The sequence below is a fragment of the Trematomus bernacchii genome, unplaced genomic scaffold (genome assembly GCF_902827165.1).
Source record: "Trematomus bernacchii unplaced genomic scaffold, fTreBer1.1, whole genome shotgun sequence".
NCBI lineage: Eukaryota > Metazoa > Chordata > Actinopteri > Perciformes > Nototheniidae > Trematomus > Trematomus bernacchii.
The window spans coordinates 17,643,405-17,659,038 of record NW_022987720.1 but is presented as its reverse complement, the minus strand read 5'-3'; the positions used below and the strand labels follow the sequence as shown (position 1 = coordinate 17,659,038).

The window sequence follows — 15,634 nt, the reverse complement described above, 5'->3', positions numbered from 1 at the left end:
GAGCATTACTTTAATCTGTACAATGTCAGCATTACATTTATTTATATATGGTTTTCTTTTGTCCCTCCTCGGTTCCCGTAGGTTTTCTACCAGGTCACGACTCCCGCAATGCATTGCGGGTAGGTCAGGATCGGAAAGGACGCCATGTGCTTTTGAGGCAGAGGGACTGAGAGGAGACATCGAAGTGACAGACTTGTTTTATTTTTGAGGGACACCGGAATATACGGCTTCAGTTACCGCAAGCATGTACTGCACCAGACACTGCCTCCGGACCGCGCTGCGGGCTGTGGCGACCACTCAACGGTACGTAACGTTACAGAGCAGCAGCCAGTCTGTCACGTATCACCGGCAGCGGTTAACGGTACATCAGGGTCTGACTGCCTGCATCTTCAAGGGCAGACAGCCGGTGACTGCTGCCGGTTATTCTTGATGTAACACATGCAGTTGTCACTGTAGTTTGTCTGAATGCTGAAGATGCATGGCTGTGAAGTCCGTAGCAATGCGCTAAGTAAGTCAGCTAGCGTTAGCTTTAGCCAGCAGCAGTTACTTAAACCTTACAGCCTTAAACTGCTTTAACACAATAGTAAGCATTTAGTCGCATTAAGAAGCGTTGTCCTCGTCTTAAGTGTGGTTGTAAAATCTAAAAGTAGCAGCAGTTTGACATTTTCTTCCGGCTAACTTCTCCAAGGTCACACTCGTGTGCCTTGTAATTCGTGTTTATGATGGTCAAATAACCGCAAGCTACATCTCCTTAGTAAACACGAATAACAGGTTACATGATCAGCGATCAACCGTGTGCAAGTGCAGCCAACAAAACTATCAGTAGTAGATGATGTCTGTACAACAAAGCATTCATCTCAGAGCATTGCTTCCCATCTTAATGTATGTGTAACCCCCCCACCCTCTATAAAGGGTCAAATGGTATATGTGAGTGGTCACAAGGTGGTTAGCAGGTTAGCATAACAAAGTAATTCTGGTTTAATGGCAGACTTTCTTCTAATATCTCTTTTGAGGACTTTAACTCAAACACTTACAAGTGCATTTACTCTGTCCTGTTCTTAAGATAACATTTGAGGTACTTTGAGTACTTCTATTTTCTATGACTTTTTTTCCCACTGCATCTCAGTGAACCATCTATCTGAAAACCAAATTATTAATGTAAAATAATCTAGTACAGTATGGTGTTTTTCAAATTGAACTATCTATCAGCATAACAAGTAGACAAAATAAGCTCCACCATTGATGAAGACATTAATGCATCACAATTTATATTCCAGTAATTACATTTACATTATTCAGAAAGGGGGCCATTCTGCATTCAAATTAGTACTTTTATTTTTGATGGTTTAAGTATATTTCCATGCTAACACTGTTGTACTTCACCTTCTAGTATGAATATCAATGCAGGACTTTTTCTTGTAACAGTATTTATTACAGTGTGGTGTTGGTATTTTAACCCAAGTAAATTATCTAAATATTTCATCCACCTCCGAAAGACACGGGAAAAAGGCAACTTCTTACAACTCAGAAGCTTAGGAATGTTGGTTATTTTTGCCTGAAATTAAAAAAGAAGAAATAGATGGTCAGTAGCTAGTAATCAGAATAGGTGCTAATTTAATTATTTGTCTTACCAACAGTCGATAAGCTAATACACATTTGGTTTCATTAATACTTTTGTCTTTTAAATAACTGCATTATTTGACCTCACCAACCTCTTAAAAGTATTCAAATCAGTTTTATAAAGAGTAATCATTTAAACAGGTCTTGTATAAGGTTTCTCTAAACTACACACTTTTTAAAGGAGTCACAAACATACATAATGTGCAGATATAAATAGCAAGATTGGCATTAACTGGTCAGTGGTACATTGGTAATTCAAATGCATCCATTAAATACATGTTGGAGTGCATGTCTGGCATGTGAGATACATCCCAAACATTTGGTGTGCTGATGCCAGATGTTTTGCTGCAGATGCTCTCAGTTGACTCTGTCCTTCATCTGAAACTCTGAATAATTATTTTCAATATATTGTATTTTTCCAGGTCACAGCTTCAGCGGCAAACACCAGCCTGGTGTGCTCTCAGACTCCTGAAGACCAGTCCTGCCACACATTCAGAAACCATCGCCTCCCCTCCACTAGACGGAGCACCCAAACAGTACCCTTCCAAAATCCAACAGCTGGTCAACGACATAGCCAATCTCACTTTATTAGAGGTGTCGGACCTTAATGAGCTCCTCAAGGTTAGTGGAATAAGTCACTGAATCTAACCCATCTTACCCCCTGTAAGATATTGTTTGTGATATATCTGTGGTGACATGTTGGGTAATGATCTGTTTGTGTTGGTTGCAGAAAACTCTGAACATTCAGGATGTTGGGATGATGCCGATGGGGGCGATGCATGCCTCAGCTATATCTGCGCCAGTAAGTACAGAGAGTAGAGGAAATTGAAACACCTAACAGTATAACTTTGTCTGCTACAACACAATCATAAACTACTACTTTGAATGAACACTTCAGACTTGTTATGATAAAACATGTAGGTCCTTTGTCAGATTTGTTGTCATGTAAGAGAACTAATACATTTGCTAATTTTTTTTTCTTTGTGTGAAACTAGGCCGCAGAAGAGGACGACGTACCAGTCAAGAAAGAGCAGACCCACTTCATAGTAAAACTGACAGAATTAAAGGCAGCTGACAAAGTGAAACTTATAAAGGAAGTGAAGAACTGCATCCAAGGCTTGAATCTTGTGCAGGTAAGTCTCATGACCAGTCCTCAGTCCAGTCTGATCATAGTCTTTAAAGGTTGGTGCCCTGTGGAGCTTTGGTCCACTGGTAAGGTAACGCTACCCAGCAGTGACGTGCGGTGAGGTTCATGGCTGGTGAGGCACTGACTCTTTCAGAGTCAGATTTACAAATATTATATTTTGACCTTAATCGAAATATTCTGTTATTTTCAAAAGCTTTTTTAGTCTGATGTTTCGATTAATTTTAAACAGACCCTTCAACAAAAGGATACCCAAAATCTAAATATTGGATTGTTCTCTCTTAGTAAGATCCCATTTTCTTTACAATTGTGGTCTTACCTTGACTTGAAGATGAAGTCCATGCTATCCTTCTGGACAACAATCTCTATTACTTTTTTGTAAAAGTCCTCCTTATCTTCCTCTAGTTTCTTTTTTCTTTTTTTTTTCTTTTTTTTTTTTTACAAGTCTTTTTATTTCATTATAGTGTACAATAATTGATGTCATTTCATTTATATTGTAATATCACAGTACACTCACTACACTCCCCCCTCCCTCCCTTCACCCACACATACCCGCACAGGCAAAACCAAAAAATGCTTATCAATATAACTTAAACAACAGAGCCATGAAAATAAACATAAAAAGGAAAAGGAAAAAATAAATAAAAATAGAACCAAACAAGTAAAACAAACAAATAATTATACAATACAGTGACAATGTAGACAATGACAACACCATAGCACGTATTTCCGGCCGTCAGGACAAATAGCCACAGAATGCACCATTCCATCACTGGTCATATCTCGGATATGTTTTCCAAATAAGAAAACAATGGCAACCACAGAGCTTGAAAAATATGTCCACGATTATATTTTTCCAATGTCATTTTCTCCAGAGGTAAAAAATGTGTTATCTGATCAATGAAAAGTTTAAATGTTGGGGGACGTTCATTCTTCCAGAATAAAAGTATACATTTCTTGGCAAAATATGTTATTGTGATTAGTATTCTGTAATGTTTTGGGTTCAGTTTAAAGTTTGGCATGTCATTTAACAGGAAAAAACATGGATTTAGGCTAATTTCGATGTCTAAAACGGCTTTTGTGAGAGCATGAATCGAATCCCAGAGATGTTTCAAGAGATCACAATCCCAAAACAGATGCATAAATGTTCCTTCTTTTATTTTACATCTCGGACATTTTGGAGAGTTTTCTTTGGAAATGTTATGCATCTTTATGGGTGTGAGGTCAAATTTGTTGATACATTTAAAGTTTGCTTCTTTGATTTTATTGCTTGTGAATGGAAAATGTGTTCTTTCACAAATATTCAGCCAAGTAGTTTCATCTATCTGTATCCCTAAGTCCTTTTCCCAGATCTTTTTTAAAGTTAGAAATGATGACTGAGCTCTTTTAGAAAAAACTGCATTAAATTCACTAATTTTACCTTTGATCGTGCTCGATGACATCAATATCTCCTCCTCTTCTTCCTCTAGTTTCTAAAGTCTAGTTTGTTGTTTGCATCTACCGTCTCTGCGTAGAATAACAGTAGCAACAAGAACCTGTGGGCTCACGTGCGCCCCCTTCAGTGCGGCAGAGGTTATGGCTGCCTCCCCTGGTGCTTTTTTCATCGCCGTTGTATGATGAGACCAGCGAGTCTAAATATCATATATACGTGAAATAAGTTCTTTAGAGACTATGGATGGTGAGGATAAATGTAATAAAGGGATCTACAAACATTACATTGGTGACCTACCGTGAGATGGGAACAGGCATGCGCTTAGGGCCCGCTTTCCAGCCAGTTTCTGTGGGGTGACGCATTCTGAGGTGAGGCAGAGCTCATCTGTGCCTCACCTTACCCCACTAACTGGCTGGAGCGCGGGCACAAAATAAGTGCCCCCGCTAAATTAGTGCCCGTGCTCCAGCCAGTTACTGTAGGGTTACGTGAGGCAGAGCTCGTCCCTGCCTCACTTCTCATCGTGTAGCTGTAGCGGAGCTTGGCAAATTTGGCGATTTTGACTATAAAAAGCGATTGGAATCATACAGAAATCACATTTACAACACAGATCAGTGGAGACATTTTATTATTATTTAGTTTTTTTCCCGTTACATTGGAGTATGACAATGACTGCACGTCGCTGCTACCCAGTCATTCCTGCAGATTGACAGTAGTTGGCGATAACATGCCAAGAAATGCAGAAAGGAACCAACACACCGAGAGGAGGGCTACATGTTAGCAAACACTGTTTTAAACAATGAAGGATCTGTCATTTTCATTACAGTTTTCTTTGCAAGTACAAATACAGTAAACAATTTAGTTAGACCTAAGGTCAGAAACTTTAGCTTCAAGAAAGCTTCGCAGGGCACCTTTTTATTAAAAAAATAAAAGTATAAAATATATTTTGGAATTTAGCTCAGGACAATGCCATATTTCTGGTTTTCACAGATTGGGTAACCTTTTACTAAATTATCTTTTTCATCTGTCATCCCACACCAGGCAAAAAAACTAGTGGAGGCTCTCCCCCAGGAAATCCGAGCCAATGTATCCAAAGAAGAGGCAGAAAAACTGAAAGCATCCCTGGAGGCAGCAGGCGGCACAGTTGTGTTTGTGTAGATCTGTGTGGCCACCTATTCTCCAAAATGTCGCTGCTTGTGCACTTCATCCTTCGTTCTCTTCAATCTTTTTATTTTTTACACGACAAAGAGGAGGATCCCTGGAAACAAAGAAATGCCTTCTGACTTTAACATTGTCTCTTGACGGCGTCAGATAGGGCGGTTCAACTCGGACTGAACTCTTAGGAACACACCCTGCACAAGTGGCTTCCCCACTGTGTGCTTGTCCTTTGTCTGCTCATGTGTCTGTCTGATACTTGTGTAGCCAACAAGCTACAGAAATAATGGCCTTGGTGCCAAGTTATTGTGTTGGTCATTCTGTGTGTGTACGTTTAACTTTTCACAGAAAGAAAGATTATGCTGTAGGGATATGGAAACCATTCCCTATGTTAAAGAATACCAGATACTGTATCTAGTTCGGGGGATGAATGGGCTGAGTCTTTATTACTTCTAGAATTGTTAATAATGTGATTAAAGTTGAAAATTCCACTTTTGTCTTCATGTTTTCTTGTGGGTGATTTTATGCATTATGTTGTATATGCAAACTTAAAAAACAAGACAGAATGAATATTAATGTAATGTGTGATGCCTTTAATCATACGCAGTTATAGGACTGAACATCTTTTGATGGAGGAAGGAAATATTTTAACCCATTTAATCCCACATTTTTCCCAGACATGAAAATATCCATATATTGTGTCATCAGTAACCCTTTGAAAAAATCAATCATTGTTTTAAAAAAAATTCATGGGAAAGTAGTTTAAAAATTATGTTTTATTGCCGGTCACAATTGTGACCGGTGGGATTATGTGTTGCCGTGAAAATACATATATGGAATTGGCATACTTCTCCTATGCAGTCATCCACATTTGTATACATCCAAGCCTAGTTATCTACACATTTAAAACTGTCACGGCAATCCCCATCAAATTCTAGTTAGACTTTTTACATATCAAAATTCCTGATACAACACCAATATCAACAACCATCAACGTGTTTCAACATTTCTATTTTAGTGCAACACGTATTGAAACATTAATATTATACATCTGTTGTAACATTTGAACTTTTACTTTAGTACAATATTCTTTGTAACATTGTCTTTCTGTTATTTTAGTGCAACATTCACAAACAACTGTACAGCCACTTGTGTGATTCATTCACATAGAACATAAAAGGTAACATTTAGAAAAGGTAGCATGTAGAATAGGCAAAAATGCAATCTATATATCATAGGCTTTAGAACCAAGTGCACGATTAGTTTGTGCATCACTATTTTGAACTACAATCTACTGTTTGATTAACTTGAACTTCTTTTCCAAAACCATCCAGTCATTTTGGACTTTTCCCCTTTGTCATGGACTTGTCCTTCGTACTGCATCTCCACAGCCTTTATTGGGTCTGCTTTAAAAAAAAAATGTTATAGCTATTACAGCCTCTTTGCATTCACTTATAGTTCCCTTTCTACTGTCCATGGTACATCTTGAAGCACTGAATGTGCAGTGGTGCTTTGCATTTCTCACTTGCATAGGTAGTGCGTTTGTCACAGTGACGACATCTCTGCATCGTGTTGATTGGCCAGTGAGAAGCTTTGTCATATCTTCCCTGATGTTCAACAGTAGCTGCCAGCAGAGATCTCCTGCCCTGGCTCAGTGGTTTTGTGCCACACTTTTGCATAAGTGACTGTGCCACTATCCTTGAGAAGGTGAGCAGATCAATAGGCGCTTTCACACCGGAGTACTTTTCCCAGGAATAGTTCTGATAGTTCTTGGGATTTTGCTTTCACACCAAAAAGATCTGGAACTAGAACTTAGTTCATGCAAAACTTTTCACCCCTTTTCAGTGCATTCCCACTAGCAATTTCTTCAGGAATTGCATTCTCTAGTTGATAACGTTGTTCCTGTCATGATCAGTTTGCTGAAGTTCAGCATATGCATTCAAGCGCTTGGCTGGCAAATGGCCTGACTCCCCCTCATAGTCCATATCTGACCCATCGCTATCACAATCACTGAGGAAAGCATCTTTCTCAGTTTGAGGGATAACTGTAATGTTGCATGCCTTATCTGGGCTGTCACCTAGATCCAACATATCCAGAACCTGACTCAAGGTAAAGCTAAAAGAAACAACACAGTAAGAAATTAGGTTAAAAGACTCTGTATGTGTAAATCTGTATACCTAGAAGATGCACTGTGTTATCCCGCCGGTCACTATTATTGCCATCAACATGTTTAATCTTTCTGTTTCCACATTGAAAAAAGTTAAGTTATTGCAAAAGCATGTATCTATACTAGATACCTTAAAGATTATGTTTACCAAAAATCATTGTACTATCTTTACGTTAAAGGTGGGATAGGTAATTTTGGAGAAACCAGCTCGAGATCGCTAGAATTTGAAAAATGTTTCCACAGCCGGAAAAAATCTGCCACTTCCTTACAGAGCCCCTCCTCCAACACACACGAACGCGCACATGACCAATGAGGGCACGAGATAAGTTTGTGCACAGATGGAAGGCTGACAGGCAGGTAGGCCATCCAGTTATTTTAGCCGGGCCGGCTAAAATGATTGGTCGTGCTTTTTACAGTACTACGGCTTCCACAGATGACATTTTTGTATGGATTTTTTGTCAAAGCACTTAAAATATTCATTGCTATCGGGGTGTTAAGAGCATTCCATGGAATATAACAAAAAGTGTATCTCGAGCCGGTTTCTCAAACTTACCTACCCCACCTTTAACATTCTTTACTAACCGTTTTTCTGGGAGCTTTGAGGCAGCCATCCTCTTCACTTGGTGCAACCAGGAAGTGAACAGCTCCAGTCATGTGACAATTTACACTAAACATGTGACACTGCACATATTTCATTGAGACCCTTTATTTATCCAATATTTTCTGGAAATACATTGATATAGAATTCAGTAACATTTATAGAGCCTTATAAGTGAAAATATGTTTTACGGTCACTATTGTGACCAATGGGATTAAATGGGTTAACTAGATTTTTGGACTACTATAGGTTATAAAATCTCTCTTAATCACCTCAGTGATGTTTGAACCACTAATTGGTCTGATAATTACTTACAAATGTGTATTAATTATGCTATTTAGTTGAAGGAATCCAATTGGTGTCCTGGAAGAGGGCAGAGTAATTCCATGCGTTGAAAAGACCTATGTGTTGTTTCACATGACTATCTTTCTCGAGGGAATTTCGGTATAGAACTTCGGTATATTGGTACAGCAGCCTCTTCAGATATCACCTTCTTTCAGACCACGGTGCTAATTCAGAAACTTTCGGCCCAAAATAGTCGTTCCCTGACCGGGAATCGAACCCGGGCCGCGGCGGTGAGAGCGCCGAATCCTAACCACTAGACCACCAGGGAAGTAATAAAGTGTGTCACTTTTCAGAATATTTTTTACTTTATTATTTATAAATGGAGGAGTTTTGTTTTGAATACCATGATGTGCCACAATTAGCCAGACACTTTTCACATCATAGTGACAAAAATGTATTATGTGAAAGAAAGGCCTACTCGTCATCATTAGTCAAAAAGAGTACAACATATATAATTTAAAGGCCCTCTTCAGCCCCGTGTAAACCCCCAAACATGTTCAAAAGTGATTTTGATTGATCAGAACCATGTGGGTGACAACCGATTATTTTACACAGTCTATGGTAGGTTAAATACTTGATATTGGTGGTTAAACATGTACTGACCTGACGTTTTGTAGATTTCCACCAGGTGGTGTAGTAGTCCATATTTAAGGCTGTTTGTTTTATTCATGTGATAGGCCAATGCCTTAGATAAGACAAAAGCATGGTAAATATTTAAAAGATGGAAATATACTGTAGTGTTTGTGCTTTAAATAATTGGCCATTTTACTTTGGATGTAAGTAAATATAACCTCAACCAGGTGAATGGCGATAAAAGCATCAACAACGTGCAGTTTTTATTAAATGCTCTGTGCCTGGTAAACTGTCTTTCAAAAACGTTCAAAAAGCAAAATGCTACCTGTATCCATTGCATTTTTAAAGTGATTCTCTTTTTGAGATTTCATTACAGGTTTGGCTAAATTGCAAGGCAGATTACGAAGAGGTTGATAAATGGATAGGAGCGTGGAGGAAGATTGCATGCAGAAAAGCTCTCAGGTTGATAAAAGTAAATATTTGGTGTATGTCAGTGGACTCCCTCAAAAGACGGCAAGATCTGAAACCATAAGAAATGTCATACTGATGCTGAATTACTTTCCTTTTTCATAATCAATGGAAAACATATTGAAGAGCATGTTTAAGTGTGTTTTCCAAAAGGTGAGGAGGAGAATAATAATCATAACATACAACTGAATAAATAAGAAAACACATTCTCTCAGAAAAAAATATTCATGGAGAAGACAGAAAACGAAAGAGAGTACATCCAATACTCTTCCCTTGCTTAGAGACAGTAAACACCATGAATATTTCCAAGAAGAGTAAAATGTAAGAATAACAACATACATTTTGATATTGAAAAAAACAGTCTATGAACTGGCAACTTGAATGGAAAGGGACATTTGGAGAATTCAAATCAAAGTACTCAAATAAAAAGTGAAATGCAAATTCATAATCATCAAAAATTGCCAAATGGCTATAAAATGCAAATTGAAGTGGAAAGTTTCAAAAGAGCATAAAAATAAATCCTCAAATAAAATGTTGAAATGGAAAGGCTTGTATTAACAATTAGTAACATCCTTTCATTTTAATCAACATGTTTTAACCTCACCTACCCTACTTAAATAAATCTATAAAAATAGTATGGCAAAAAAACAGGCACTCATATTGTTAAGGATAAAATGTCCTCATTGAAAGGCATTACGGTTCACTTTTTTGACCACCATTATTGTATTGAACTATTTTCTTGACATTTCTCAAAAATGTAAATCTTTTAAATGTTACACCAGACTGAGTCGTGTTCTTATGTTTGCCCTGTGGGGGCAATGCATGCTAGTTTCTATATTCAACACTAGAGGCAATGCAGCTGTATTATTTGATTTAAAAGATTGAACTCAGTGAAAGAAGAGAATGATGTTAATGTATAGTGTATTCTTACGGCAGTTCTTTGACAACTCTTTTGACGTTGTTTGTCTTCCACAACTTTAGAGCCAGTTTTCTAAAGTGAGACACAAGGGTTGATCATAATATAATTGGATATGACAGATAATCATCTGTAATCCCTATTGTGATTGGGTCTTGCAAAAAGTATAGATTTAAAGGAGTAGTTTTGTGTGCAACAACAAAGTTATTGTCTGGACTTACGGCAACCCAGACTCAGGAGAGAAACCTGATTGAGAACACGAACCATCATTAGCGGTTATCACATATGTCTACAGTGTAAGATCCTACAGCAGGGATCGTTTGCTAATGTCTTGCCTTTGCTCTGACTTGCAGCCTCCTTAACTCCAGTTACTGTTTCAGTCTTCAGTCATGAGCCCCCCTCCCTCTATGTGAGTCAGCACACAGTGCCGTGCCAGGCTGCCCATTCATACCATGATGCACTACTCATTTGAAATCATGTCATCCTTAACAAACAAAAGAGACACTTAGGCTTCCAGAAACATTGTATGCACTTGTATGACCTCATATCCCTTATTGTAACCCTGAGTGTAAAATTGGAAGGCAGCATCTATTCTTGATAAAAATGCATTTGAACTGAATGACCTTTTGATTTGTGTTCGTTAATCCCTGGGATGCTGGCAGATCATGTTCACAAAAGAATAGCAGCAGTCAAACTGTTTTACTAATTTTATATACATACACTTTCTTCCACAAACAAACAGCACCTCTTCCTTGGCACAGAAAGAAGGAGAGAGTATAGGAAGGCTCTGCACTGACTCTATATGTTGATCCACAATGTATAGCTCTTTCTGAGATACAATAATGAAGGTTTACTGGCACTAAATGTGTATATTTGGCGTTGAATGGAGCAGCATCAAACCGACACAAGCAGCAGGATAAAGAGTGCAGCTAAAATTATGCCAGCAACCAGCAGGAGCTCATTTTTCATTGGTAATTTGGTGAATTTTCCTCCAGCATGACTGCGAAGAACACCCACTGGATCTATTTAAGGTCAGAAAGAATTGTTTTTTAATCTCATTACCACTGCAGCATAAATATCACTTTGGGAAATTAGAAAATAATCAAATTGTGCCTCATCGATCCGTCAGGCGTGCATCTTGATTGCATTGTGCATTGTGGTAAATCATATTTTTTATTTTCCTGTTATACTGACTTTTTAGAATAGCATAATGTTTTATGGTAATGTTTAAATTTACCCAATTTCCTCAAATATTAATAAGTTGGCGAGCCACTTTGGGCCATGGTGTGCCTAAAAGGACTTGATAATGACTGTAAATGTGTTTGTTTGGTTGAAAGGCATAAAATGATGATGGAAACATCTACTGGTACAATTGTGTATTTCCTACAGCTATTATCTGGCTATTGAATTGAGTTTCTTTAATTCAGCAGGCTAGCTGAATGTTAGTGGTGTCGCTTAGAAATAGGCTGCTAAATATCCAGTCAGTTTGAATATCACCTGAAGTTTTTCAGCTATAATTTTACACTCACCAAATCAGTTTGCTTGACTGATTGTGGTGCTTGTGATAGTAGCATTTGTTGAAATCATTACCAGGTGCACTTACACACGCTACAGGAGGTGAGGGTGAAGATGATTGGGAGGTCTGTTACGTGGTGAGGTGAGAAGGTTATCTGTCTCTGCTGACAGGTGGAGAACCACACACAACAGATCACTTCTGAACGCCTGAACATCAGTTGTTGTATTTAAAAAATATTTGTAAAGAAACATGTTCCACATGTCAGTGCGAGTTTAAACTGACTCTTGTCTAAAACCTCTATTTTATTTCAGTTTATTAAAGTCTCTGTTTAATAGACTGAATAAAACCTGTAGAAAATGTATTGTCTTTAATAACTTTTTCCCTGCAAAACTTCTCCTTAAATATTGTAATTGTATCTTCTTCCAAGAATATGTTAAATTGATGGATGGATGGATGGAAAATGAGAAAAAGACACAACCAAAACAGACATTAATCATTTTCAGTGAGAAGCTTTTGTTTTCTCATAATGGCATTCAGTGATTCTCATTTGACACACACACACACACACACACACACACACACACACACACACACACACACACACACACACACACACACACACACACACACACACACACACACACACACACACACACACACACACACACACACACACACACACACACACACACACACACACACACACATGAATTTGTCAGGAATGAGAAGGGAAGAACAAATGACTCGTTTCTCTCTACCAAAAAGTTTTGCTAGGTGCCTTTGGAGGTATGTTGTGTTGTTAGTCTATTTTTTATTTGACTATTTCATGTGTTTGCAGCCGGTTTCATAGGGACACCAGCCGCCTTAGTGATTGAACAGTGTGTTACATTTGGTCAAAGTAATAGAAGAAGCTGCAACCTTTTGTGCTCCCCCTTGAAGTTCAAATAGCCATTTTTCAGTAACATGTGTATAGCAATTATTCTGACAGAGAGTTGGAAATATGTCAATCTTTCATCTGTGCAGGATGCAGAAGGAAGTCAAGCTGCCAGGAGAGATCAGGAGAAAGGGGACATTTATTTTATGTGATGAAAATGTTCCTTATTATCTAAATCAACGAATTGTGAGACTTTCTTTCTTCATGTACGTGCAAGACCAACTTTTATGTGTTTGGAAGCACGGTAAAATGAATCAAAGCTTTCTATCTTAACATGAATGCTTTCTTCGTTCATTGCCTGCGCACTGACAAATGACCCAAAAAAGGTTCTTCAACTGCAAGTAAGACTTTTTATAACTAACATTTCAAAATGTGAGAGAAATTGAAAGAAAATTGAGCATTTCTTCAGCAGAATGCTTTTAACCTGTGTGTAGGCCTCTTTTCATGTCACATGTCAGCACTTGAGAACCTTACATTACAACCTTACATTTTCTCAAAAGCATCTCTTGTAAATATACTCAAATAAGCTCACCTGAGAGTCTAGAGCTGTAGGTATTTTAAGTTTCAACATGTTCAAAGTTAAACTGGCTCTGTTTTCAGGTCTTGTTTTTCAATGCAGGTAATACATTATTTTGTCTTGGTCACATTGATTTTATTGCCTGTTAATTGGACACCTTGTTGGAAGGGCTTTAGTGTGGCAGGCGGCTTAAACTAATGTTTAATACATACTGACAGTTTCTCTGTACAGTCTGGTTTTTAAAATTGCTTTGGGAATCTCTTTTGGGTTCCTCTCATCACTCTGACGTGTATGATTTATTCATCGACTGAGAGTTAAACAGTTGCCTTAGTTTTTGTGTCTCCTTGGTGCAGGGTGTGTTTCACTGTCGGAAACAGCAAAATAGGCCCCAAAGCATTTTGCAATGTAGATGTCATTTTGACCTTGGTGTTTCCCTGCTTACATAACTATAATCTTATGTGTAGATGTTTGCTCTGAACGATTTACTAAAAATGATCCTTTCATATTTGTTGAGGGTCTTCACGCAGCTATCCATCTCATCCCTCAAATAGTTTTCTCCTTAATATTCTTCGAACAACTACCTCTCTAGATCCCTCAAGGACAAGAACCAAGAAGATAACACCTGCCAATGTACCTCTAGAAAAACATGTATTCATCTATAACACAAAATGAAAGTGACTCTTGTTATCACACAAGACACAGATAAGACATTGCAATGATATATAATAGAGGCTGTGTCTCCCCCAGCAAAACAACAAAATATGACTTGGATTATCAGGTTGTGTACCAGGAAATTACACTTTTCAATACTAAGCCCTCTTTGCCCTCTGGGGGACAGTGTTACACTAAATACATAATGCCTATATTTATATACAATGTAATTGTTTATAGAGTTGCAGAATTATTATTGGACAGTGTTTGGTAACCACTGCCAAAATATGATTTATTTTTCATATTTTAGAAAGGATTTAAAGAAAATGCAATTTGGTGTCTTAATAATCTATTGATAGGATGTTTCTTAACTGTGCGCTTAGGAAGAAATAGTGTAGTCAAGACAACAATCTCTTATCTGCTTGAGGTCCACAGCCTTGTGGATTATTGGTTTGCATTTTTACAGACTTTACCGTCAGTCTGAGCGCTGTGAGGGGCTGGCAGGTCCTCTATCTCTTTAACAGAAATAACTATTTAAACTGGCTGGTTCAGCACGTACAGACTGAACAAAAGCTCCCAATTAGGAACACTTTAATACAATGTTAAAGGGCTTTTATGAGGAGAATCAGAAGCTTTTTGTTCATGTAAAGATTTCGCTCCTAAATTATGAGAAAAGCTCTGCAAGTCTTGGTTTGGTAGCAGTATGTTGATGTGTGGCTTTTTCTTATAAATTGTTCCAGGTGCTTCTTTCCAATTCTTTTCTTTTAACAGTGAAGAAACAATCCATCATGTTCAGCTTAAACATCATGTTCAGACACCTGATATTTTTCCATGCCCCACAGTTTTCGTGCTGTCTATACCGATGTCAGTGTTTGAGTGATGATAGTCGTTTTCAGGGTCAAACTCATGACAGTCCTCTTATTTTATTTAAGCAAAAAGAAACATTTCCTATATTGCAACTTGTTGAAAGACAAATATCTAAAAGAGATGGGTGGCCATGCAGGAATATTGATCCAAAGCAGATCTGTTGTTGCTTATACTTAATGGAAAAGTTACATAACCCGCAAAAAAAGCAATCTAATGGCGAGACAGTCATCATCTGTGCTTATCATGGGACTCGGTAAAATAGCCAAGACAATGTATACATCCTTCTTTTTAAGTGTACGCTCTGGTTTACTTTGTAGTGAAGCCACAGACGCAGGTTTTTGTTTGTAGTTTGTTCTTTATCAGGCACTCTATCAAGGTTAGAATACAGACTGACCACCTGGAAAAAAGTCCATTAGGGATGCAGTTAATGATGCACACACACACACACACACACACACACACACACACACACACACACACACACACACACACACACACACACACACACACACACACACACACACACACACACACACACACGTAAGAATATATCTTCTTTCTCTTTATCGTTGTTTCTGGCAAACGAGAAGAAAGTGACCTCAAACTCTGACAAAATATTTTGGAAGAGAATTTGAGCTTTGAAACTGGAATACTTGATATACCATGTGCTGCAGGTACATAACCAAGAGGAAGGAACATGTATTTCTACCTTTTACCGTGATATAAGTGACTAA

General features: G+C 38.0%; 1 protein-coding gene and 1 non-coding gene across 3 annotated transcripts; one reads left to right on the top strand and one right to left on the bottom strand.

Moving 5' to 3' along the window:
• The first annotated feature begins 81 nt into the window (after nt 1-81).
• Nucleotides 82-5,839, top strand: mrpl12 (mitochondrial ribosomal protein L12). 2 transcript variants are annotated; one of them, XM_034144176.1, is made up of 6 exons: nt 82-303; nt 2,043-2,241; nt 2,351-2,422; nt 2,616-2,753; nt 5,235-5,365; nt 5,401-5,839. In XM_034144176.1, the coding sequence occupies exons 1-5, from the start codon at nt 245-247 to the stop codon at nt 5,349-5,351; spliced, it is 585 nt and encodes a 194-aa protein (XP_034000067.1). In that variant the 5' UTR covers nt 82-244; the 3' UTR covers nt 5,352-5,365; nt 5,401-5,839. The 2 variants fall into 2 exon arrangements, with proteins under 2 accessions (XP_034000067.1, XP_034000066.1); XM_034144175.1 differs by having other exon boundaries at nt 5,235-5,839.
• A 2,815-nt stretch (nt 5,840-8,654) lies between these two features.
• trnae-cuc lies at nt 8,655-8,726 on the bottom strand. Its single transcript has one exon. It is a non-coding gene; the product is annotated as a tRNA-Glu (tRNA).
• Nucleotides 8,727-15,634: the final 6,908 nt, after the last annotated feature.

Bases quoted from the DNA above. Each gene is read 5' to 3' on its own strand.
- mrpl12 (XM_034144176.1), top strand. From the start codon at position 245: ATGTACTGCACCAGACACTGCCTCCGGACCGCGCTGCGGGCTGTGGCG. The intron at 304-2,042 runs GTACGTAACGTT...GTATTTTTCCAG, and splicing joins GCTGTGGCGACCACTCAACG to GTCACAGCTTCAGCGGCAAA. The intron at 2,754-5,234 runs GTAAGTCTCATG...ATCCCACACCAG, and splicing joins AAGGCTTGAATCTTGTGCAG to GCAAAAAAACTAGTGGAGGC.